At 39.0% G+C, this 24,206-nt stretch overlaps 1 protein-coding gene across 4 annotated transcripts in view; it reads left to right on the plus strand.

Annotated features, from left to right (window-relative positions):
- Window positions 1-12,177, plus strand: part of LOC116992894 (wiskott-Aldrich syndrome protein family member 3) — a 63,282-nt gene extending 51,105 nt beyond the window's left edge. For 3 of the 4 annotated variants that reach the window (XM_033053004.1, XM_033053002.1, XM_033053003.1), the window contains 6 exons: window positions 30-183; window positions 594-711; window positions 5,094-5,269; window positions 7,865-8,128; window positions 9,704-10,059; window positions 10,772-12,177. In XM_033053004.1, coding sequence (XP_032908895.1) covers window positions 30-183; window positions 594-711; window positions 5,094-5,269; window positions 7,865-8,128; window positions 9,704-10,059; window positions 10,772-10,929 — 1,226 coding nt within the window. In that variant the 3' untranslated portion in view covers window positions 10,930-12,177. Of the gene's footprint in view, window positions 1-29; window positions 184-593; window positions 712-5,093; window positions 5,270-7,034; window positions 7,202-7,864; window positions 8,129-9,703; window positions 10,060-10,771 lie in introns of all 4 variants that reach the window. The other variant, XM_033053005.1, reaches the window with a different exon arrangement.
- Window positions 12,178-24,206: the final 12,029 nt, after the last annotated feature.

Below are 24,206 nucleotides of genomic sequence, written 5' to 3' on the forward strand. Positions count from 1 at the left end.
TGTGGTAAATGTACTTCTGTTTCTTACAGTATCCTTACAGGATATCAACATGAAAAAAGCATTCAAGAGCTCAACAGTTCAAGACCAGCAAGTAGTTTCAAAGAACAGCATTCCAAACCCGGTGGCTGATATTTATAACCAAAGTGACAAACCACCACCTCTGAATATTCTTTCACCTTATAGGTAGGGAAATACTGATTGTTTACCGTCTTGTACTTTGCCCTTTATTTCCTGGTTGTATGCAGAGAATAATTATAGCAGAAGGGAAAAACTATATTGAGATTTGATTTTTCAAGACTGATAAAACTCAATCTACCATAAATAATTGATTTATTTTTAAAGAATGGTATAGCACAGCATTTGCAGTGTATTTAATTTTTAAGAATGTTTAATTGGAAGGTAAATGTGTAGGATTTATGACCAAAGGATGTGGTTTTGCTGCTGCTGCAGACAGTGGTGGTATTTATCGACATCTAGTTAGGTAGGTTTGTTATTGATCTGCTTGAGGCTTGGATGATCATCAAAGGTAAGTTTTCTGGATTTAAAGCATACTAATTCATGTATTTTTAGCTTTTCTTCTGCTGTTTTTCCAGGGATGACAAGAAGGATGGATTGAAGTTCTATACTGATCCTTCCTATTTTTTTGATCTTTGGAAAGAAAAAATGTTACAAGATACTGAAGATAAGCGAAAAGAAAAGAGGAGACAAAAGGTAAAAGGAGAAGTCATAATAGCACATAAAAGCAGCCACATCATACGTAGTTTGTGTGCGTGGAAAGATTGTTCCTCTTTGTGTGGCTGTAGATTCAGTACATTCCATTTTTATAGCTTATCCTGTCTATTTTAAGAAGGCAACAAATTGAATTTTAAGAGTGCTGTGGTTATTTTCCAAGATGCTTTCTTGAATCCTTTGCCAGTATCTGCTTATTGGTACCCAGAAAAATGTCCCTGTTGAGCTCCAGAAAAAAACATTGTAGTGGGAGAGGAAAGGAATTATAATTAGAGTTTTTTCCTTTCCAATTTCCCATTTTTTCCATTCTGATTTTAAAGGAAAAAATACAGATGCTTTTATAAGAATTTATAAAATCACTTGAACATTTCTTTATTCCTTTAGAACGACTTTCACAAAACTACTTATATGTATAAGTTACTTTTAGACTTTAACTCAGGCAGCACATCCTGCTTATTTCCATCCATGGTATATTTTTTGAAGATTTTAATTGTCTTTTAACAGTCTACATTGTAAATATGCTCAATTCCAACCATGTAAAATTATAGCCATACATCACAGAAATACTCCTTGACAAATTCTAGCTGCAGTGCTATTTGATTTGATTAAATATATGCCAAGTCTAACTAAGAAGAGAGCAGCATAGACTTGAGGTAGCATGGATAAAGTTCACTTTGTGTTGGGGAGAAATCTCAGGTTTAGCTTTCCAGAAGATGCTTTTCAAGCATTTCATGGTCTGGGTCCTTTAAGAGAGTAGAATGGTTTGGGTGAGATGTCTCCCAGGCACACTTTGTTCCACAGGTTGCTGAATTAAATGTTTTCTTTTATTCTTGTCCTTGTGGTAGCAGTAACCAGGAATGAATCCAGAGCATTTATTAACAGTTTGATAGCTGAACTTAAATTTTCAATCTATTAAATGAGAATTCTTTAGTCAATTTATACTCTACAGAAGCACAAAACTTGGTAGTGGTTGAGAAACTGCTCAGGTGAAATAAACATGTATTGTTTCGCAAAGCACAAGCCAAACATCCAAATGCCATCTACTCAGCTGACCAAACACAGCTAGTTTTTAACCTCCATTTTTCAGGTGCTTGGTGATGTTTAAGAGTAGTCCCTGCACCAGAGAATCAGTTTTCCAGTATTATTTTGATAATTTGCCCAAAGTGCTTGAGCTGTTACAGCAGGAGTTTTCTGAGGAGTTTAATTTTCATGCCTCAGATATCATGCTTTTTGTTTCTGTATACAATTTAATTAAAAATATCTAACAGGCTACCTCTGATTTGGCTCTTCCAAATGAACTTTTTTCTGAAGAAAACTGTAATTTTAATTATCTAAGTTTAAAGTCTGTGTAGTTTATTTTTTTTACTTTCTGTAGATCAGTGTCTGAGAGTTCAGTGTAGTTTTGACGTGGTATGTATTGGTAGTATTCTAAATTGAGTTACTGTAGAGAAGGCAGTTGTGATTAAACAATGGAAGGTTCTGATTTACTCTTTATTGTTCAGGCTTTTATCTGAAAATAATTAGCTGTTTAAACAAGTAAAATTTTAAAATTGGAAGGTTATATTTCAGAAATGATTCTCGATGACTTTTGTTTTGATAGGATTTAATAAATTTGTGGTCAGGAAAATACTCTAGGCTTGTGCTTCCAGTTTTTTGAAGGTATTGCAAGTAGTTTTTATTACTAGCCCTTAATTCTTTATTAAGATGCTTGAAATATGCTTTGCTAATTCTTGATGCAAATATCAAACTTACTATTAACTCAGCCCTGTTTGAAGGCTCTAATGGTTTGTGTTTGCTGAAATAATTTCCTGCCAACATGAATGATGTACCTGTTTCCTGTCTTAATCTACAGCCCCAACTTGTCTGCCACAGCTTCTATTACAGTTAGTTAAAAAAAAAGTAACTCCTCTTAATATTACTTTAATTTTCTGAGAAATATTTCCTGCTCTAATTATCTAGAAAGGCTTTGGCTCCCCTTCAGCTCTGTCATCTTTGCTGTGGGTAGTAAAGCTAGAGCTGTCACCATTGTCAAGGGAATGAAACTGCTACAGGAACAACTTAAAACTATTTTTAGAGGTATATGTAGCTTTGTCAGCTGCTAGGAATAGGGCTGTCCCACTGTTTTGGAAGACAATTTAATGTTTTAGAGATGTATTGATATAATATTTAATCAAAATATTACTACCAGTAGAGTTTAGTACTGCTTGAGTAAAAAGGATTCAAGTGTATTTATTTATTAGCATACTTACAGATGCTGGTGTGGAACAACCTGTGCAGTTGAAATGTGATCCAATTAAAACCAGCTGAAGCTTTGTGTTTATTTGTTGTTTATACATTCAGGTATATTTACCTTTCCGTTCAAAAAAAGGGATCTCTTTAAAACTAAACTTCTAAATAGTAAGCAGTAACTGTAAGCAGTCATATAAGCACTTGTTGTATAGGAATTGTATCAAAATTATTTTCTTCTCAGTAGTATCATATATTGGTCAAAAGGTGGATATTTATTTTATTTAGAATCTTGCAAGAAATACGTAGTTGTGACCTCCACATGAGAAAATTATTGTTCTGAAAGAAGACAAAACTAAGTGTTTTCAGTGAAAAGGTGTACTTGGGCTTTCTTCTGAAATATAACATGATTCAGGTAATAAAATGTTAATAAATGATTTGGGATGAAAGTCAAAAGTTAAAAAAATCCGAAACATTTGCAGCAAGTAATTGAAAAAGATGAAAAGCTTTTAACAAGCATATATTCAACCATGACAATTAGTAAAACTTTATATATTTAAAATAAAGTATGTCCTTTCTGCTCCAAATCCTGTATTGGCAGAATCTGATGTGAAAAAGTGGTTATCAGTCATAAAATTGGTGTAATTCTGAAAGGTTTGTGGAGGAAACATATTTTGGAAGAACTGATTAAGAGCTGAGATGATCATTGTTATTTAACATAAATCAGACCAAAAATCTGTTTACTGTAGAAATGAGCAAGAGTTGTCAAAACATTTGCGTGTTGAACTTCAAGTAGTCTTTTCTGTCATTCTCAATGTTAGCAGGGTTGGCAGGTCTCTCATGCAAACATGCATGAACAAGCAAGAGATCCAAAACAAGGGCAAGTAAGCAATTTGATAGCTTTTTGTTAGTTATGTAATGCTAACACATTATTTCAGAATTATTTCCTCAGTGCTGTTTCACAGTTGGAGTAAAAAACTTGTGTTATCTGTGATGAACTTTTTGTTGAGATGACTTTCTGACTAATATCCCTTATTTTGTGGGTCTAGAGTCCCCAGTTAAAAGCCTTTCCTACCTGAATTTGACCAAGCTCTTCTCTCAATACAATTCATTAACTGCATTCTCAGAATAGCAATATAATTCTTTCCTGAGAAACTATTTTTCTAGCAGCCAAAAGCCTAATGCCAACCAACTAATAGATAAAACATGTATTCTAAGGTGTGGGATCTAGAGCTGACTGAAAAAAAACCCCTATGCTCTCATGAATATTGAGAAAAGGAGTAGCAAACCCTTCTCAGTCTGAAATGAGCAATCTTGTTCAATTTTTTGTGTTGAAGCACCAGTATGATTTTTATATTCATACTGAGTAGTCAGAAGTAGGTGAGTACATTTCCAAGGTATGAAAGCATTGTGTCCCAATATTAGGAGATACTGATGTTATGTTGAAAGATATGAGCAGCCAAGTTTGTCATGAACCTATCAAGCTGTAATATTCTGCTGGCCTGAGTATTACTGACTCACTGCATAGAGAATTAGTGCAATTCATTTTTATATCAGAATGGAAAACGACAAGGAGGAGAAATTAGGAGGATTTTTGGTAGTTAATTAGATCTAAGAAGGGAGAGAAAGGTAAAACAAACAGAAATAATTTCACATAGACTATGGAATAGGAAAGACTGTCCAGTTTCTTCATACTTCTCTAGGCCCTGTTGATAGTGATCATAATGAATAACCAGAATAGCCCTGAGCTTATTTAACATTCTCAGAAGTCTGATATTCAGGAGATGAAAATTTCAAGTGCTTCAGGGTGGTCTAAATAAAAGACATGATGTCAGAAGAAGTTCAACTCTCTGGCTTTCAAAATTGGTCAGATGTCTCTATTAGGAAAACCAGGAGATTGGCATCACAGTAGCACATGCATCCTTACAGAACAAAGGCAAATCAAGAGTCCTGCTACTAATGAGGTTCCTAGCATAAGAAGATATTCTTATTTCAGTGCAGAGAAATTTTGTGAAGACTTGGCTTCATCTGTAAATCTGGTCTTATTTTCATGCACTCTAACTGCATTTTAACCAGCTTTTTTCCTTTCCTTTTTTTCTCTCTCTTTGCATGCTTTATTTCTTTTGTTTGGACATTAGGAGCAAAAGCGTATAGATGGCACCACCCGTGAGGTGAAAAAGGTTAGAAAAGCCAGGAACAGACGCCAGGAGTGGAATATGATGGCATATGACAAAGAGCTTAGACCTGACAACAGGTTGTCTCAAAGTGTGTACCATGGAGCATCTTCCGAGGGATCACTGTCCCCAGATACTAGGTCTGTTCACAGCAAAGCTGTTTGTTATACCATAGTTGTATGTTCAGCAATACTGAGTAGAATTAGGTGTTTTTACAGGATGGGAATAGTTAGACAAAACATACAGTTTAAAACATTCTTTTCAAATTTATTCTAAAGCATAAATGACATAACATGTTCTGTAATGGTTTTTTTTCTTCCTCAGCTTCACATGAGCATTGTGTCAACATAAAGTTATGTATTGCAGAGAAAGAAATGTTTGCTGTATGCTTTATATTTGATCTTCAGTAGCTGTAGTTACAAAGCATTTAAGCCTCTACTAGATAATGTCAGTAGCTCTTCCTTAGTGTCTAGTTTGTTGTTTGGTGCTCTGCTGGTAGCTTAATAAATATTTTTCTGTGATCTACTCAGTCAAGAATACTTTTGCCTGTAAAGAATGCTTCAGTGGGAGAAGAGTTCAGCTTTTTGATGTTAGAGTAGTCTGAAAAGCAAGCTACAAAACCAGATGAGATGTTATTGCTTGAAATAACAAAAATCTCTGCTAAGTGATACGTAGCAGAATTCATCTTCACTGACTGAGATTCCCTTTGAGCTCGGTGGGAGTTACCTGATGTGCATTGAAGTCTTAGTTTTTACACTAAGCTGATCTCACCAGATGATTTTCCCACTTACTTTATTTCCAATATCTGTTGTGATTATGTGCTAGCAATAAACATAGAAATAAATAGAATCCACTGGAAAAAAAGTTAAATTGTTGAATGGCTAGGTTGAGGAGACAGCTACCACTGCAGGAGTGTGGACTGATACATGTAGTCCGCTGTCCAGTGGAGATTAATTTAAAAGAAAAAAATCTGCTCAGAACTTTGTAATGTGGTCTTTGTGAAAAGTAATGAACTTGTAGTTGAAACATACTATTTGATATTGCTGATGGTCTTTCAGTAATGTATTTAAACTCCCTCCCTGTCAAAAACCTGTTGTTTGTTTGGTTTTATTTCACAGTTTCTAATGCAAAACTTTGTCTCCTGTTAGTCTTAGTGAAACACTGCAGACTGACAAAGTTTTACATAGGTCAATCTAGTAAAAGGTATGGAGTTTTTAATCAAGAGTTCTGTTTCACACTTTCTGAGTCTTTTTTTTTTTCAGATTTAACAACTTGCTTCCAGGATTCCTGAGTTTAAAGTATCATAATGACATGATTTGTTTTTATCTCCCAGCAATGTCAACATGTCTTTGGCTGCTTGCAGATATCTGTGGTATTTGCAACCTGTGGGATTTTTTTAAGCAGAAATTGTAGGATGCCTATCTGTGTTGGATTTTTGATGTTGTTTGTGTGACAGATAACGTGTACTTACATAAGCCTTCTATATTTTGTAAATTATGGAGTATTTTACATTTCAGTGAATCAAATACTTGAGATTGAGTTCTGAAATCTGTTTTACATCTCTGAAGGGTTAATTCTGAGAATGCTAGTGAGGTGGAAAGACGGCTTTATTTTTTCACCTTGGAGTAGTCCTAAGCTGTAAAAAACCCATACATATAGAAATATGTACTGGTTTGAGAGACATTTTCATGCTGCCAGCTACTGCATGAGCAGTATTTTGTAAGTCAGGTCCCAAAGAAGTGTATGTGGTTATACTGTGGTTTTTCTTCTACTGCTAAAGTAAAAGAAAAAATGGTCATATTTCTTCTCGTTTTCTAATGGTAAATCCTAAGCATTAAATGTTGACATCCAAGTGTTTGGTCTCTGGCAATTTACAATGTATTTGTTATACTTATTGTACTTTAGAGAGAGAAACACAAGCTGAATCCAAACAGAAACCAGCAAATTAATGTGAGAAAAGTAAGAACAAGAAAAGAAGAGTGGGAGAGAAGGAAAATGGGCATTGAGTTCATGAGTGACGCAAAGAAAATGGAACAGGCAGGAAGCATGAAAGAAGACAAAATGCCCAAAGGGTTTGTTATTTTGTTTTGCTCAAAGCCCTGGCTTTTTGTTGCTTACCTTGCTTCCAGTCTCACAGATAAGTGCATCAGTTCACTGTGTTCACTAAAAGCCAGGCTGCACCATTGTTCATTACTAAAACAAGTCTTCACAGTAATGGGATGAAAAGATCCTTTTGCTCCCTCTCTTGGGCTTATTTGACAGAGCATCCTAGACTTTGTATCTTTATGAACTCTCTGCTCAACTAATACTTACATTTCCCAGTTTTTAAGCCTTTCCAACAAAAATAATTGTGCAAACAAATAAAAAGCATTTTCTAACTTTTGAAATTGGTTTTCTCTGCATTAGTAAAATACATTCTTCTGCATAATTGCAAGTGCTTGCAGTATTGCTTTTCTTTTTCTGCTTGTTAACTTGAGGCAGGCTGGTAAGTATTATCATTTCAAACAATGGATGTCAAAATCATGGTCAAAAAACCATAAGCTTCCTTATGGCTACTAAAATTCTTGTGCTTTCTGTGGACTTAAAAGGGAGTGGTGCTTAATAAATCGGGGAATCCTCTTGCAAGAAAAATAATGCCGATTGTATTCTTTTTAGCTTGTTTTGTTAGTTATATAGATAATGCCCTGTTACACTCACATAATCTGTTCTTCTGCATCAATTTACTTTAATTTTAGGTCCCATGCATCTGACGTTACAGATTATTCTTATCCTGCTACTCCGAATCATTCCCTCCATCAGCAGATAGCAATGCCTTCCTATGGAGCAGGAGATGGTCCACAGTACATGGCAGCATCCCAAAGCCATGAGCATGAATACAGACCACCCTCCACCACTGTACGGCACGCTACTTTAAACAGACCTCAGCAACCGCCTCCACCTCCACCCCAGCCTTCAGATGGCCAGCACAGCTCAGTACCTGTGGTACCAGCAGAATATGGGTAAATCTGATTTATTCTAGTGGATTCTTGGTGAAATCAGAGGAATGCATGTTTTATCATTGACCATGTAATGTGTAATGCATCAAAGAAAAAGACCGCAAATACATTAGTTACCTCCTTGGGGAGGACAGAAGAAAATTTGTATGAACTACACTTAAGTGAAGAAATAATGAAAGCAGAAATGATGAAGTTTGTATTGAATAAAGTGTGTATTGGTGAAGTCAGTATGACTGTAAAATATTAAGGGTGCTAATACAATATTGAAGAAGGGATAATTTTCCTTTAAAGTGGAAAGGATAATTTGGATAATATTTTAAATTTCAGGAAATGTGCAGAAAGATTTTTTTTGATTGTGATTAATCTGGCAGTCTTTGTTGCATCCCTGAAATGCCTTTTTAAGAGAAGCTTATGACAGAATTGGAAGGGGTCTCCTCAGACACAAATTCCATACTACCAGGAGGAATGCCACTTTTTAATTCAAGGCAAAGATTTATCAAACACCTGTGTAGATTTTTTGCCTGAATGAATTCTGAAGGAAGGCTTGCTCCAGAGTTCTGGTTTTCTGTAGCAAGAAAACATCTGTTTTCTAATGAGTCTGTCTGTTCTTTTGTGTAAATAGCTTAAACTTTCAAGTTGTAATGCCAGGAAAGTTGTAGTCATTCTTGTCTGTGTTGTGTTTTCTAATATGCAAGCCAAGGTTTGTCATCCTTGCTTGATGCATCCTGGGATAGCATTTGCCTGATTCATGGCTATCGTGCTGCAGATGACCCAGTTAGGAGTGACTGCTCCAGCCTGCCCTTTCTGTGTTTCCAGTGTGTAAGGCATTACTGTGCTTAGTCCTCAGGTCCATGACCGTTGTTAGGGTGTCACAGTTGTCACACACTGGTGTCACTCAATGCCACCACTCACTTGGCTTCAACTCCTATCTCCTGTATCTAGTTCTTTACCTACTTCATAACTCTTATAAATTCTCTTTTTTTTTCTGATTAAGATTTCTTTCAATGACATTTTAACAAAGAAATTAGCTCTTCCCTATGCCTCCTATTTAAAGAATCAATCAACTTAATTAAGTGGTATTTAAACTGATAAATTTTACCAAAGAAGCACATGAGATACATTTACCTTTAGATGAATCTTTTTTTTCATACTTTTTATTGTTCTATATGTCTGTGTCCTCTATTACCTCTTGACCTTCTATGGAATTGAAGGGTATAGTGTGCAGTTTCCTTAGTCCCTTTTTCATCAAAGACTTTGCACTTAACATTCCCGCAGAGTAGATGTTTAATAAAAAATGCAGCTTTATACTTAACTGGGCAGGAGAATTAAGATATAAAGCTCACTTTGTAGAGTGCTGAAAGGACATTGCTTTTAACTTTAATATTTGTCTTAAATCTCAATATATCAGCAATCTTTCACAATTCTTACATGTATAAGCACTTTCATATTTAAATCACCAGTTTAAATTGCTTTTGATTTTTGTTTTACCTGAGGTTGGAGAAGTGTAGTTTAAGGGGCAATAATTTTGTTAAGTTCTAACTTTGAATGCATTATATGTTTTTGTTCTGTTTTATATAGGATGCTCCCAGCTCAGATGGTGGATTATTACAATCCGACAGGTCCTCCCCCTCCTCCTCCTCCCCCTATGATTCCTTCAGCACAAACTGCATTTGTTAGTCCCCTTCAGCTTCCTGTGCCACCTTCCCATTCCGGACTGGTGACTGGCTCTACATATGCAGCTACTCATCCTCCTCCTTCTGGTGGGCTTGTTGTCACTGCTCCTCCTCCTCCCGGCCCACCTCCTCCCCCTCCAGGCCCTCCTGCTGCAGGTGCATCCCTCTCTTCCTCTCCCATGCATGCTCCTGCAGTGTCAGAGGCAAAGCAGGCACCGATGAGTGATGCACGGAGTGATCTTCTGGCTGCCATCAGGATGGGTAAGTGCACACTGAGATTTAGGTATTCCTTGTTTTCCAGTGAGAGCACAGTGTTTTCCACTGAAATGAGTTTATAGCTTCTTTTCCCAGCTGGGCAGATTTCATTAAGCACAAGTATCACACACCTGTTCTGACATTTATCAGCCATCAGGTTGGATCATTATCTAACAGCTAAAGATGCACAGCTTTGTTAAGCGTGTTCTAGTGTTTGTGTGGACCTAATCTAATGAATCCAGCACTCGTGTTCATTATGTAAAGTGCCAGTAGATGTACATGGATTTTTTTGCTTCTGTTCAGAAGAACTGAATTACCCAATACCAGGCTTCAGCCCACTGATTTTTTTTAACCAGTGACTCACAGCTCTTCCTGACCTCACTTACAATATGGAGCTGTAGGTCTAATAGTGTTTCTAAATATAGTTTTGAAAACTTTCATTTTGCATCAAAATGACCTATACAGTCTTGAATATTTAGCTTCAAAATATTGTTGACAGTTTTAGAAGTCCAGAAGTATTCAATCTCTGAGAATTATTTCCCATCTGCCTGTTTTGTCTTTGCCTCTTCCTTGCTCAAGGAGGGTCTCTTATCTCAATGCTCATGTTTTTTCCCTCCTCCTAAGTATTTTGTGGGAATACAACAGACTCACCAATAACAGTGTCAAATATGAAATCTCTTGCCTGGAAAGCTTTGTCTGAGAGTAATTGTCTCTGCAGGAATTCAGCTGAAGAAGGTGCAGGAGCAGCGTGAGCAGGAGGCAAAGCGCGAGCCCGTTGGCAATGACGTGGCCACCATCCTGTCAAGGCGCATTGCTGTGGAGTACAGCGATTCCGACGACGACTCCGAGTTTGATGAGAACGACTGGTCAGATTGAACGTGGTCCAAGCCTACTGGCAACTACATTAAATACTTGGCTTCAGTGATTGCTTCGTTAGCAAGATGTAAAGCAGGACATTGACATGTATTAAGGCTAGTAAGGGAAGTGCTAAAATTGAATTGGTATTATTCAGAATGCAGTAGCTTAGCAACTCTGGTAATAATGATGTGATTATGCTTATGCAGATCAGAAACTTGTCTTACTTTCAGTATTTACTGCATAATACTTAAGTGCCACTAAATGTAGCAACTTGTGCTGCGTGCAAAATATGCTGCAGTTGTTGCACTGTTACAGAACCAGCATTTTATTTTACTTTCCTGTTCTTGAAGGGATAAAATATATTTTTTTGACTTTACATCTTATTCTTTTAATTATGTAAACAACTTAGATACTTGTGAATTGGTCTGGTTGTTAGTCTTTGAGGGCAGCTAACTGTATGGCTGAGTGAAGTGTTGAGTTTCATAAATGTGACTTCTAACTTTTTTATTAGGTACTAATTATGCCCACCTTAGTCTATTTTTAACCACTTCTGGGCTTAAGTTTTTATGCTTACAGAACTGATTTTATACTATCTTCCTTTTTATCTTAAAAATGTAGCAGATGATGAAATGTATACTTTGAAGAATGAATCCACATGATCCAAAAAGAACATTTGGTGAGCAGACAGGATATGTCTGTAACAGTACCCGCTCTAAGTTGTTGGCTACTTGTTGGGAAGAGCATTAGGGGGTCTCTACTGGGTGTCAGATGCATGTCTGTGTTACAAATTAAAATGAAAATACCTGTAGAGCTTTTCAGTCTTATGATAAGATCAGCTGAATGCAGGATAGACCTGATGGAAACTCTGTGGCTGATGCAGTGCTGCTGCTGCTATTACGAAAGATTGGAACAGTCTGGATCTAGCAATCAGATACATTTCACAAGTATTAAACTTGGTCTTTCTGCCTGTAGGTATAAATGTGTGTAAATAAGTTCAGTTGTTCCTGATTTATACATGTGTAGTCATGTAGCACATTGACTCAGAATTCTTACTTTGAATGTATTTCTTTCCCAGTACATCCCCTGGATAAAACATAGGCAGTTAAAGCAGTTTTGATGGCTGTTGAAGTACTATGCCAGATATATCTATACACTCACTTTCTCAGTCCTTTCCTAGGCATAGTTGCTGCCATGAAGTCTGTTTTGACTGTCTCTGTTTTCCTTGTTTTCCTTTTTTTTTAAACCAGCAGTACAGTATTCAAATGGTTTGTTTTGTTTTTCTTTTCTGGACCAAGAGTTCAGGCTGCTGCTTTGCCTAATGAGGCTTTTAAATTTTATTCATAGCAGGGAAAGATTTCTTTCCTTACCAGATTACAGTTATAATATTTGTAACAGAAGTCAGTGTAATTCCAGGTCTAACATTTGGTAAACCTTCTTTGTTCTGTGAGACCCCCCACCTGTTCTTAAAAGAAGTATGTAAAATAAAAAGAGAAGTGGAAGGTGATAATCTAACCTGTGTTTACACCATTAACAGTTTTAGTCCTGAGAATGTAACAGTCTAACACAATGTTTGCATGCAAACTGTTGGCTACTGCGTTGCTGTTTAATCTGCATATGATTTTTCAATCTGTGGTGGCTGCCTTTATGGTAGAGGGATAACATGCTGCCTCAAGGCTGGTGTTAAAATTCATCACACAAAGTATGACCAATCTCTGCATAGTGTTGAGCAACACAGCTCTTGGTAACCAGGGGCAGCTGAAGGTGCTCACTGATCTCCGTCCCAGCTGGAGCTGGCTTAGTCTTTGCCTTAAAATGCAGAGCTGAAGCGTGCTTTATTTTGTGTCCTGGAGTCTGTGGTCTGTGTATCCGCCAGGGAGGACAGAATTTAGGCTGTAGCCTGATGGTGGCTACATCTCCACCATGTAGGAGATGGCTTGTCCTTACCATCATGGTGTGCTTGCACAGTGGCCTGAAAAATTACTCTCTTCAGGCAGCTGAAGGTGCAACTGGGACCTCAGTGTTACTGCACAGGTGGTGAGAGCATTCTCCATGTTCTTTTGATACATGCTGAAATGAAATGTCTCAGCAGAAAATTCTTTCCAATCTACTGAAATTTGATATGGCAGAAGATGTATTTTACGAGCACAGAAGTTGGGTGTGTCTGAAATTTTGTAATTTGTGCTTATTTTAAATAATAAGCATTAAACAAAGCAATCAGTTGTGACCAGTGAAGATAGTGTAGATTTTTCAGTCATAGTAGCCAACCTGTTTTTCTGAACCTGCAATGTTGTAATTTTCCTTTTGGTATTTTATGGATGAAATGTGAATTGAATTTAGTGATGTAAACACTATTCTAGGCTGTTTTTATCAGTTTTATCATACTTCGGGTTGTGCATAAGTAACAAATATGAATAAAATCTCACTTTTGAGCCTGTGTTTCTTTCCTTAGATTAGTAAGATTTTGCTGTTAATCTTTATTTTGACTTATCAATAACAGAAGTAAAAATATAAGGCTTCCAAATGCTATCTCTGCTCCCAAGGCATGATGTTCCTGAGGTGTGAAGGATGGAGTCTGCAAAACCAGATTCCCTTGAGGTGCTGCTGCTCCTGCTAATATCCATACTTGAGTCTTTTGCAGCCTTGATTCAAGCTCCAAGTTCCTGGCTGTTTTAAGCAGGTATGAATTTCCCTACAGGTAGCTTTAGGGATTTCTTTTCCCAGTGAAATGCATTAGAGGCCAGCTTTGCTTCCAGAAAGAACAAGGCAGAAAATACAAGTTACATCAGCAAGTCTTCTTTCCCACTTTTTTAATAAGAAGTCGTCTTCATAGGTTAGTGACACCCAGCACAAAACTGAAATACAAACCTGTGTAGACCTGCTAGAAAAATACTTTACATTTAATCTTTTAATTGTAATCAGATTAGAGATGGGAGAGGCTTTTCATCTGACTGGGAAGAACCAATTGTGTAATATAGTAGCTCAGTTGTAAATTAAACAGATTGAGCAGATTTTTTATGCATCTTAGACTCAGTTGTTTCTTGGGAAAATAAATTAATCTTTACTCTACTCAGCTGAAAATCCCAGTCCCTCTGGTGCTCAGTTCTTACTTTTCTCAAATTTCCCACTTCTAGATTTGAACTTAATTCAAGTAATTTAGAGCGCAATTCTTAGACACCAATTTTACATAGAAACTGAATATACAACCTTGAAATGTTTTGGTTCAAAAGTTCTCTTAGTAAAGCATTGATAACTGCTTGTTGTAGCTTGATTGGAGTTAGAACTGATGGTCACACAGCATTGCTGTTTCTATAGCTTTTGTGGTTGTCTTTTGAATTTTAAAGAATTTTCATGGAAATAAACTGAACTAGATTTTTGGGTATTTGAGATTTCTCTTTACCCAGATGAATGGAGAAGAAAAACACCTTTATTGTAAGAAGGGATGCATGGTGTTGAGAAAAAGCTCCAAATTGAGCTCATTGGCAGTATGCAGATGGAGTTGGGAGGAAGGGAAATGTCTCCTTGGGAAATTGGTTCTTGATGTATTTTTCAGCTGTGTTCTCTCTCCTGTGCTGGGCACTGCTTTAATAATGAAGAGGTGTTCTTTTCCCCTTGAAACAACATACCTAAGGGTACAGCAAAGATGTAGTTTCTAAAAATGTTTAAAATCTCACTGTAAACTGAACTGAGTGTAAACCTGATAATAATGAAGACTTCATTAGAATCCTATGGCTGGAAGCTGAAGCTGAACAAATTAAATTTTGAGCTGAGATATTAGTTCCTAGCCAAGAAATAAATACTAGAACAGCTTATCCAGAGATCATTTTTTAGAGTGAATTTTCTTTAAGGTGATATTACACCTTTTTTCCTTCTGAGAAACCAAACAGAAGTTCAGCCTGCTATAGTCTGCTTTGGGGAAAAGTGCTTGCCTTCTGGGGGTGTGGATTTTTACTTCTTAGTCTGAAGCATTCCTGGTAAGAGTGAATCCATACGTTCATTGACTCAAGTCCAAGGATTTTTAGCATATTGAATCAGATCTTCATTCAGGTACTAAAACATTGAGGGTGATATATAGGGAATAAAAATGAACTGTGATCCCTGCTAGAATCCTTCAGGCCCTGGTGTCTGCCACAGAACAGTTATGAGAGACTTGAGCTTGTCACTGAACACCCTTCCCAGTTTCCTTGGACTTTAAAGGAACTGTGGCTACTTCAGAAGACTGTGGCTTCCCAGCTGATCATCTTTCATTAAAAAGAAGAAGAGAAAGAACAAAAACACTGAGGAAAGAGAAATTCTTTTGGTACAAATCAGGGAGCAGCAATTTCATATCTAGCTTTCTCTACTTAACAAGCAAAGAATCTTTGTTCTTGTGCTGTCAAGTCTCTGTAGGTTTCTCTGGAGAAATGTGTTCTCATCTGTGGGTGCCATAGATGGAAAGCACTCTCAGGTTTGTTCTGGGCTGGGCTTTTCGAGGGAATGGCAAGTTCCCTCTAAGATTCTTAGCTAAATATAGTAGTCTCTCAGAGATTATTCTTACTGCTGCGGATAGAGAACTTCTTATCTGATTAGCCAGAGCAGGGTGGAGTTCTGTGCTTTTCTCTTGTCGGGGTTATGTGCAGAGTGATTTGGGGATTAGAGCGGAAGGCAACTGTTCTGAGACTTCTCAGCAGCTTGTCTTAAGTGTGCTGCCTTTCTGAGTCCCTTGGCAATTTAAATCGCTCTGTGCTGTGGTACCACATGAAAACTGCTCTGTTCAGCAGTCACTCATTGCCAGTCTAGTGTAGGGCAGAGGAGGGAAGAGAGGTCTGGGAATCTGCCTGAGTTACCCTAATGCCAGTTCCTCTGTTCCTGGAAATCAGATGCTCTCTTGGTATCTGCCAGTGCTATGCATTTTTCAGTCAAGTTTTCCTGAGTCATCCTGCTGTTAATGTTTGATTTCACTAGTGAGTTTAACTTTCTAGTGCCTTACCAGTCACCTTCTCTATTTCTAAATGGCCCATGCCCACTGCCTGTCACCCTTCACAAACTGGATGCCATCACCAGACATGCTGTCGCTTGCTCTCCTGGAGCAAGCCCAGCATGGGCTGTCACCTGCAGCCTCTCCCTCTGCCTCCTCCTCTCCTGAGTCTTGTCCTGGTTTTCAGTAGATGCTTTGCACATTACCAGCCAAGGAAATTCCCCTTCCCTGCTTCAGCAGGACCTATTGTTTGGTTGGTTTAGTGTCTTTACCTTGGGTAGATCTGTGAGAGTGTACTGGTACCAGTGGGTATTAAAAGGGGCGCTACTTCAGGGCACAGGGCATTTCCTCTCCACAGAGGAGGTTGATGGTAGTAGGATTGTTTATCATAGACTCACACTTCATCACTAAGCTTAGCCTTTCTCAAGTTGCTGCTTACCCCAGCCATGTGAGGCTTCACCTTAGCCTCAAGACACTCTTTCATGTTTGTTCATTTTCTCTGGTCTGTTTTTGGGGTGTTTCCAGCTATACCTGCAGTAGTTTGTTTTTCTGTTCTGTTTGTGTTTCCTTCCAAATTTAGTATGCTTCCTAAAACTCCTCTTAGGTTGCCCTCACACAGCTGGGTGCACTGTTTATGGTTGCCATTATATTGTAATCATTATTTCTGTCTTTGAGGAAGGAGGATTTTTGTTTGCTTCATGTGCTCAGAATGACAAAGTAATGCTTTCAAGGATGGCTGAAAGTTTCCCCATAAATTAATTCCTACATAATTTGTATTTATAGCACATTTTGCTGTAACAAAGATTTAGAAGTTTTGCTTACAGCAGATGGTAAAGTTTTTGTATTGCTGTGAAGAACTTTCATGTGGTTTGATCAGAATATTTCATCTGACTGTGTCAAGACTGTTAAGATGTATAATGTGTGCAGTGCTGTGCTGGATGTGATCTTCATTAGTTAAAAATGCCTGCAGTTCCTTGGGGCATTTGGGGTTTACCTTAAATACCTGCTGGCTGGCTGCTTCTCCCAGTACCAGTCACTGATTTGCCTTAAGTGATGCAAAGCACCACTGTGACATTTCACAAATGCTTTAAGAAAGATAAGCATGATTGCTGCCTTGTACCCAACCGACTGCTTCAGCCAAGTGCTTACCTGAAAGAGTATCCCATTTTTTATCGTTCCCTGGGGTATCTTCAAAACTCTCACTGACTATTATGACAATCCATACTTTTAAAATTTTTTAAGAGCCATCTTTATTCTAGTCTGTAAGTTGACATGGTCTGCTTAGAAAACTGAATTTAGGTCTACCACAGGCTTTTAAGTAAGGGATGCTCCATCCCTCTCCTGTGGTGCGCCTCCTATCTTAGCTTATTTGCTATGTTTCTAGAATTTATGTGAATAATTTATATGGCCTGATAGATTTACTTCGTACTTAGCTGGAAGAGATAATAAATCCTTGCTTTAGGGATTTTCAAACCAAGTTAAAATACACCAAATGGTGAGGCAGCTTCCAATAGCTAGAATTATTTGAGAGGAGATGTTGGAGTTCTCTATAACATTGCTGCTTATTTACTGTTTTAGCCAAGTAAAAGCATTTAAGCATGAATGCCTCACTTACATGGGGAGATAACAGTACAGATCTGTGGCATTATTCTGTCTCTTAAATGGGAGGTAGAAAATAAAGATTTTTACAACAGAGATGGGGAAGAAAAGAAAGATCCGGGTTTTTTTTCCTAAAAATTAGGAGAAAGTGCTTCAGTAAAATTGATGATACTTCTCTTTGTATTTGTTTTATCTCCATACAGAAGCCTCCAAATGGTGATGCTACATTTTAACCTTTTCCCTGAAGATCACCTTCCTTATTTTATTCTCTTCACCTTATCAGCTGCAGTATGCAATGACCTTTCTATTCGATTCAGCCATCTGCCTGCTTCAGCTTTTATTTCCTTCACTGATCAGATGAGACACGAGGGTACAAATGGCACTGGCAGCGCTGCTGGCCTCGATACCTGATTAGGATAAATAGACTTAAGCTGACATTTTAAATAGTAAATAGGTCTCTTTTAAAATTCATGAATACAGAAATTGCTAAAGGAGTCTAGGGAACTGGTACTGTGTGCTGCTCAGAAAGCAAAACATACTATACTCAGGATGGTAGGATATATAAAAAGAATATGTGGATAAAGCACACCTCTAAAGGGCTGCTCTGTTTTAAGGCTTCCAGATGTGAGCTTTGCACAATTGCTGCAATTACCAGCCTGCTGCAGGTATTGCTTCTCTGGGTTTGGGCTGCAACTATTTATTCTCACCCAACGGCTTGAATGCTAACAGGGGTATCAGTGCTGTAGAAAAGATGCAGAAAAATTTGTCGCCTCAGGAAGCATATATGGAATGAAATGGAGAGGTAGTGGCATGAAAAGAACAAAATTTTCCTCTGAGAACATCAGTGATCTTGACAGGATAGAATTGAAGATACAGGAAGCACCATTAGTTTCTTAGCACAGCAGTTAAAGAAAATAAAGTAGAACTTGAAAGTTCCAGGTCTTGAGATCCACGGCACGGGGACTGTCTCATTTCATCAGTCTTAATGCCTGAAACTGCAGCCTAGAGAGCCCTGATGTGATGTCAGCTGGCAGTGAGATCACGTCCAGGTGACTCAGAAGTGGCGCTCAAAGGAGCCAGCCTGTAGAGCAGGGCACGGCAGGTGCTGGGCTTCACGCAGTTCTGCTTCACGCAAATCAAATGCCTGGAGCTGTCGTGAGAGCGGTGCCTGCCTGCATCTGGCAGGAATTGAATTCATGTGCTGCTCCGTGATGGGAGTTACAGCATGGAGAGATGGGGAGTGAGCAGATTCGCTTCCCAAGTGCTTCTGATCCAGACTAAAGTACTGCTGTGGACTCCAGAGCCTGTGCTCAGTGTGTGACTGCCAAACAGCCCCGTTCTCGTGGCTGTCCGCCCTTCCTTGCCACACTGCCTGGCTCCTGGTCGCTGCTGTTGCCATCCTTCAGCATCATCTGTCGCTCAGCCTGGGAGAGGCGAGCGCCCGCATCTTTGCGCTGAGTGTCTGGCGAAGTGTTGGCAGTAGCTGAGGAAGCCTCGCTAATGAGCGGGTGTTGCTGAAAGCAGCGTGGTGCAGCACCTCTCCTACGCAGCCTGAGCAGCAGCCGAAACAGCCGCCTTCTCCGGAGCTCATCCTGGCTCACGAGCCAAGTAGGATGAACTGCACAGTAAAAACCTATTGCCTGGCAATTACACTGTAGCATTTGATTTACATACAAAGCCAGATAATGCAGAAAGCGTGAAAATGTTTCAAAATGCTCATTCTTCAGTTACGAATTCCCTGCCCAGCGAGATGCTTTGTTACCCAACAGAGGCACTTGGCTCCTGCAATGCTGCAGGAGAGCTGCAGGAAGGCACTGGCAGCTTTTGGATCGAACCTACTCAATAGCTGGGCAAACACGACGTTTGAGCTTCCTACAATTCTTTGTTTCACTTTGACTGGGAAAGGGCATGCCAGGAGCAACCTTCCATTATGGAGTGCACTAGGCTTCTGTCTTCGTCTGGTACCCAAAGCCTTAAAATCCTGTGACGGGAAAATGAGGTGCTGCTGTAAGATTTCTGTCCTCTGCTGACCCACCGGGTGAGAGGGACAGTCTTTCTGTAGCAAGAGACTGACCTCCAGTGGACAAACGGGGCAATCATAAGAGCTTGTTCTAATTTAAATTTCCCTGTATGAGGACAGAGAAGAGATGAAAAAATTCGAGTTAGAGAGAGACGTTCCTCTCTCAGTTATTGAGTGTAATGTGGTAAAAGTGGATGTAAAGAAAAATCCCTATGCACGTGCAACTCTGCTGACTGCCGCAGGCTCAGAGTCTCGGTCCTTGACAAACTTGGAACAAAGTGCTCTGAAATGTAAAACTGCCATGAAGCTAAAAGCACTGGAATAACAAGGTCTGGCAGCTGAGGAACTCGCTGCACCTTGGCTGAGCTGCCACCTGTAAATGTTCTTACAAGTGTCCCCTGAGCCTGCTCTGGTTGTGAGGTGATGTGACTTTGCACAAATGAAGAGGAGGCCTCCAAGGAAGTTGGAAGAGGGATGTGAATTGCAGCAGCTTAATGCTGGATGTTGTAAACTTTTCTTTCCCAAAATCACAGGGGGCTTGAGGTGAGAAGGAATCTCTGGAGGTCATGTGTTCCAGTCCCCTGCTCAAGCAGGATGACCTAGAGCTGTTTGCCCAGAACCATGTCCAGATGGTTTTTGATTGTCTCAGAGGAGTGAGACTCCACAGCATCTCTGGCTAACCTGTGCCAGTGCCCAGTCAGGGTCATGGTGAAAGAGCATTTCCTGATGTTCGGAGGGAACCTCTTGTGTGCCATTTTGTGTCCATTGCTTTCAGTTTTGTGCTTGAGCTCTACAGATGCTGCCCATCAATGCATAATAACTGTGTTGCTGTAAATGTAATGCTTGAGTTAAAAATCTCGAGTCTCTCTTTTTACAGGTAAGATGATGTATAACTGGAAGTGGATGCGCTGTTCAGCTTCTGAGTGACGCAGTAATAAAAATCACTAAAGATGCACAGCAAGTTCCATCATCAGACTTCCAATGGCTGGAGCTGAGCCTAATATGAAACTACAAAACCTTGATTGTTCTTCTCTAACCTTGCTTGGGTGACGTGCTTTGAATTTCACCGCTCAGTGAGGTTTTCTAAAGCCTATCAGCAACCTAATGAGAAACAATCTAAGGGCCTGTTGGTTTTGGTAAGGCTGTTTTTCAAGGAGGTGAGAGTTTTGCAGTTGCCTTTTAGAAACGAACTGGAGGATCAGAATGGGGTTTTGGTAGACTTAAGTTTTCCCACATTCTGTTGTGTGCAAGGGGATGGGGAGCTGATTTGAAACTCATTTCCTAGTCAGGAATTATGCTCAGCAACAAGAGCTAATGCTGTTTCCTTAGACTCCAGTGCTACTCCTTTGTGTACTGGAAGCCTGTCTTAGTAGAAAGCCTTTACACTGCTCTTTTATAGGATCACAGGATAGTTCAGGCAGGAGGATGCCTCAGGAGTTCTCTTGTCCAGCATTCTGCTCACAGCAGGATCAAGCTGTTCCAGGCTTGATGTGGCCCCTGACATCTACAGTAACATTTATTTTTTCCCCCTCAGTATGTGAAAAGGACATTCATGGCAGGGTTAAACTTTCCGCTGCTAAATGATTGAGACCATTCTTCATGGCTCTGAGGAGGAGAAAACAAATCCTTCATGGTCACTAAGGGAAGAGCCCACTGGAACACCTCACTGCAGTGTGAGGAGAGCTGTTGGCAGTGCCCACCTTCCCTGCTCCCCATGTGTGTGTTAGGGGAGAAGCTGGCTGGGTGCTGTGTGGGAGACCTTACCATGTTGATGCTGCTGCTTTACTTTCCCTCTTCTGGAAGTTCTCCAGATATTTGAAGGATTTCAGAAGTTGGTAGGTGGAAGACATTGCTGTCTTCCCCTGTCGTCCTCAGATGAATAGAAAGGGGATAATTATTCCCCTAGGACAAGGATGGTGAGCGATGCTTTTTGCAGCCCTGCTGTGTATACCACCTCTCTCACAAGAAATACAGCCCAAATTTTCCTTATAGTGTTTGATGATGTGTCTGTAGATGTGAGTGTTAAAGGGCAAAGGCCTAACCAGATTTTACTGGGTGTATTATTGCCTGGAACTTGCCTGCTGGCATGAGACTAGATCAACTCTTGAATGACAACTAATCTATATTGTGGAATATATTATACAATCGTTAATTTACATAGAAATGAAGTCTGCTTATAGGGAGTGAAAATCAATAATAGCTTTTATATCATCCTCTGGGTAGAATATTAAGTCTGAAATTCCATAATATCTAAACTGCATCAAGAGATTACAAGTCAATAGTACAAATAGCATAAAAAGGATCATTTTATCCTCTCTTCATAAATTTGATATATCTGCAGTTTCCAGATGGGGTTTTTGTTCTTTCAGAATGAGAAATGTGTTGCAGGCTTCATCGTTTTATTACTGTTGGAGGTTATGGGCAGAAGCTTGCAATGCAGGTGGTGTATGAACAGAAAGAATGAAAGAAAACAGAAAGAAAAGGTGGTTTCTGTAGTCTGATCTGAATTTGAGGGGTAGTTGAGCAGCCACATTATCTGAACAGGAACCTTGACTTTTTCCTGATTCAGAGCCCACCCATGAGCAGAGAGATTTGCTACGGACCAAACTGTACACAATTTAACTCTCTACTGACACCAAGCAGGGAGTGGATTCAGATTAAACCCAGCCTTCTCTGCAAAGAACCCATTGCCAGTGCATTCCTACAAGCAGCAATGCAGTGATTCCCAGTCCAGCATCCACCTCTGCTGTGTCTTGGAAAGGCATTGCTGCCACTTGATACGTTTTTGTTCTTTCCTTTGAGCTAACTGGAGCCATAAACCAAACTGCTTCAGCCATTCTGAAGGCTTTGTTTTTCTATAATTTGCTTTGACTGTGAATAGATGGGAAAAGTGAGAGTAAAAGAAAACATTTCAGTCAGAGCCATGTCTCTTTCCAAAGGCATGTCACAACAGGAAATGCAATTAAAACTGACTGAATGCCCATGGTGGGTACATAAAACCTTGTGCAGTGATTCACAGTAGCAAAGCACAGTGAACATGATGTGCTGAAGTATTGGCACTCCCTGGCTGTTTCTCTGTACCTTCTCCAAGTTGTGCTATTTTTCTTTCACCCCCTTTCCCCCCCAGTGAATGCTCTCCTTCTGTATGATGAACACAGCCATTAATCCAGGATTAACTTTATTCAAGTTCTTTACATCACCTCTTCTCCTCTGGTTTTAATCAGTTTTGCACAACCAAGTTAGGTCTGTCATAAATTTTCTGTGCTTACAAACGTGCAAGCAGAACCAGCAGGTGCAAGAGGACTGAAGTAGTGGGGGGAGGAGGAGGACAAAATTGTGGAAGTGGGAGGAAAATAGGTAGCTTTTCAGATGGGCTGTTTTAATAGCTTGAAAAATTACCTTTTTCACAGAAAAATGACACATAATGATTTCCAAGTAATTTACTCAAAACTGTGACTTCTTTAGACTAAGGTTTTCTCAGAATTTCTTGGGGGTTAGAAATTAAAGCGCTGAGTCTATTTGATTAATAATCTTCTGTAATGTAGGTGCTTTTGCGTATACAGCAAAACCGTGTACAGGCAGACTTTTTTTTTTTTTCCTGTAAAACTGCATCTCTACTGCAGCATTTAAAGCATATATCTACTATGCATTCCTTATTTCCCATGCTGTCATAAGGAATTAATTTGATTTCTTTGGTTGTGCTCTATCTAGGCAAAAAAAAAAAAAGGAAGAAACTTTAGATACTGCAAGTTTTATTAAACATATTGATGTTTTCTAGGAAAGAGAGCAGATTCTAAATCATTTCTTTCAAGGTAATTAACTTGGCTTATAGATAATTCTGTTGGAATGCATAGAGTTTGTGAATTGTACAATTATCACATCTTCCTATGTCTTTACATCTCTAGCCAAAATTCCACAGCTGGCATCTTGATTTGTGTTTGCATTCAGCTCTGCCAGGTGACTGCTGTTTCTTTAAGTGAACCAGACTAAAAAAGACTCATGTGAACAGGTAGCAAGAAATAGAGCAGACAGGATTCTTTTCATTGTTCTGTTCCTAGATTGCCTCCTCAGCAATGAATCTCTTTTAGGATTTGATGTAGCAACATACATATTTTTCCTGGCCCACTAGTGTTTTTAATAATTCCAGGTAAGTTTAAGAGTGTAAAGAAAAAGCTTATGCACATCAAAAGTTTCAAATTTCACTTGTAAGTATTGAAGGCTGGAAGTTTCAGCCATGGAAGTACGGCTTAAGGATAGGCATGGACAAAAGCAAAGTCAAGAGCAATCTGAAATGGTTCAATGTACAGTAATTTCACGATTATAAGCCGCACCATTTTGACTAAAATTTTGGTCCAAACCCAAAGTGCGGCTTATAATCAGGTGCGGCTTATATATGGACAAAGAACGAAAAGTTGCTGTTTTAGTTTGGAGGACAGGTGTCTGCTGAGAAAGGCAGGAACTTCTCTTTGAAATGGAGAATGTAAACCCCCTCTCTCCAAATTATTATAATTTGGAAATCAAGGGGCTTTCAGGCAAAAATATGGGAATTAGGAATAACAGTTCTTTTCTAGGGAAATCAAAATAGAAATACAGTACTACAAAGAAACAAACTCCAAACCCTGACAAAGTCAGAGTACAACCTGACACCCCGTCAGGCAGGGTATTGGTAGCAGTCCCATTAAATGGTGGCTGCATCCTCCTGCAGTGACAGATGTGATTCAG

The sequence above is a fragment of the Catharus ustulatus genome, chromosome 2 (genome assembly GCF_009819885.2).
Source record: "Catharus ustulatus isolate bCatUst1 chromosome 2, bCatUst1.pri.v2, whole genome shotgun sequence".
Taxonomy (NCBI): Eukaryota; Metazoa; Chordata; class Aves; order Passeriformes; family Turdidae; genus Catharus; species Catharus ustulatus.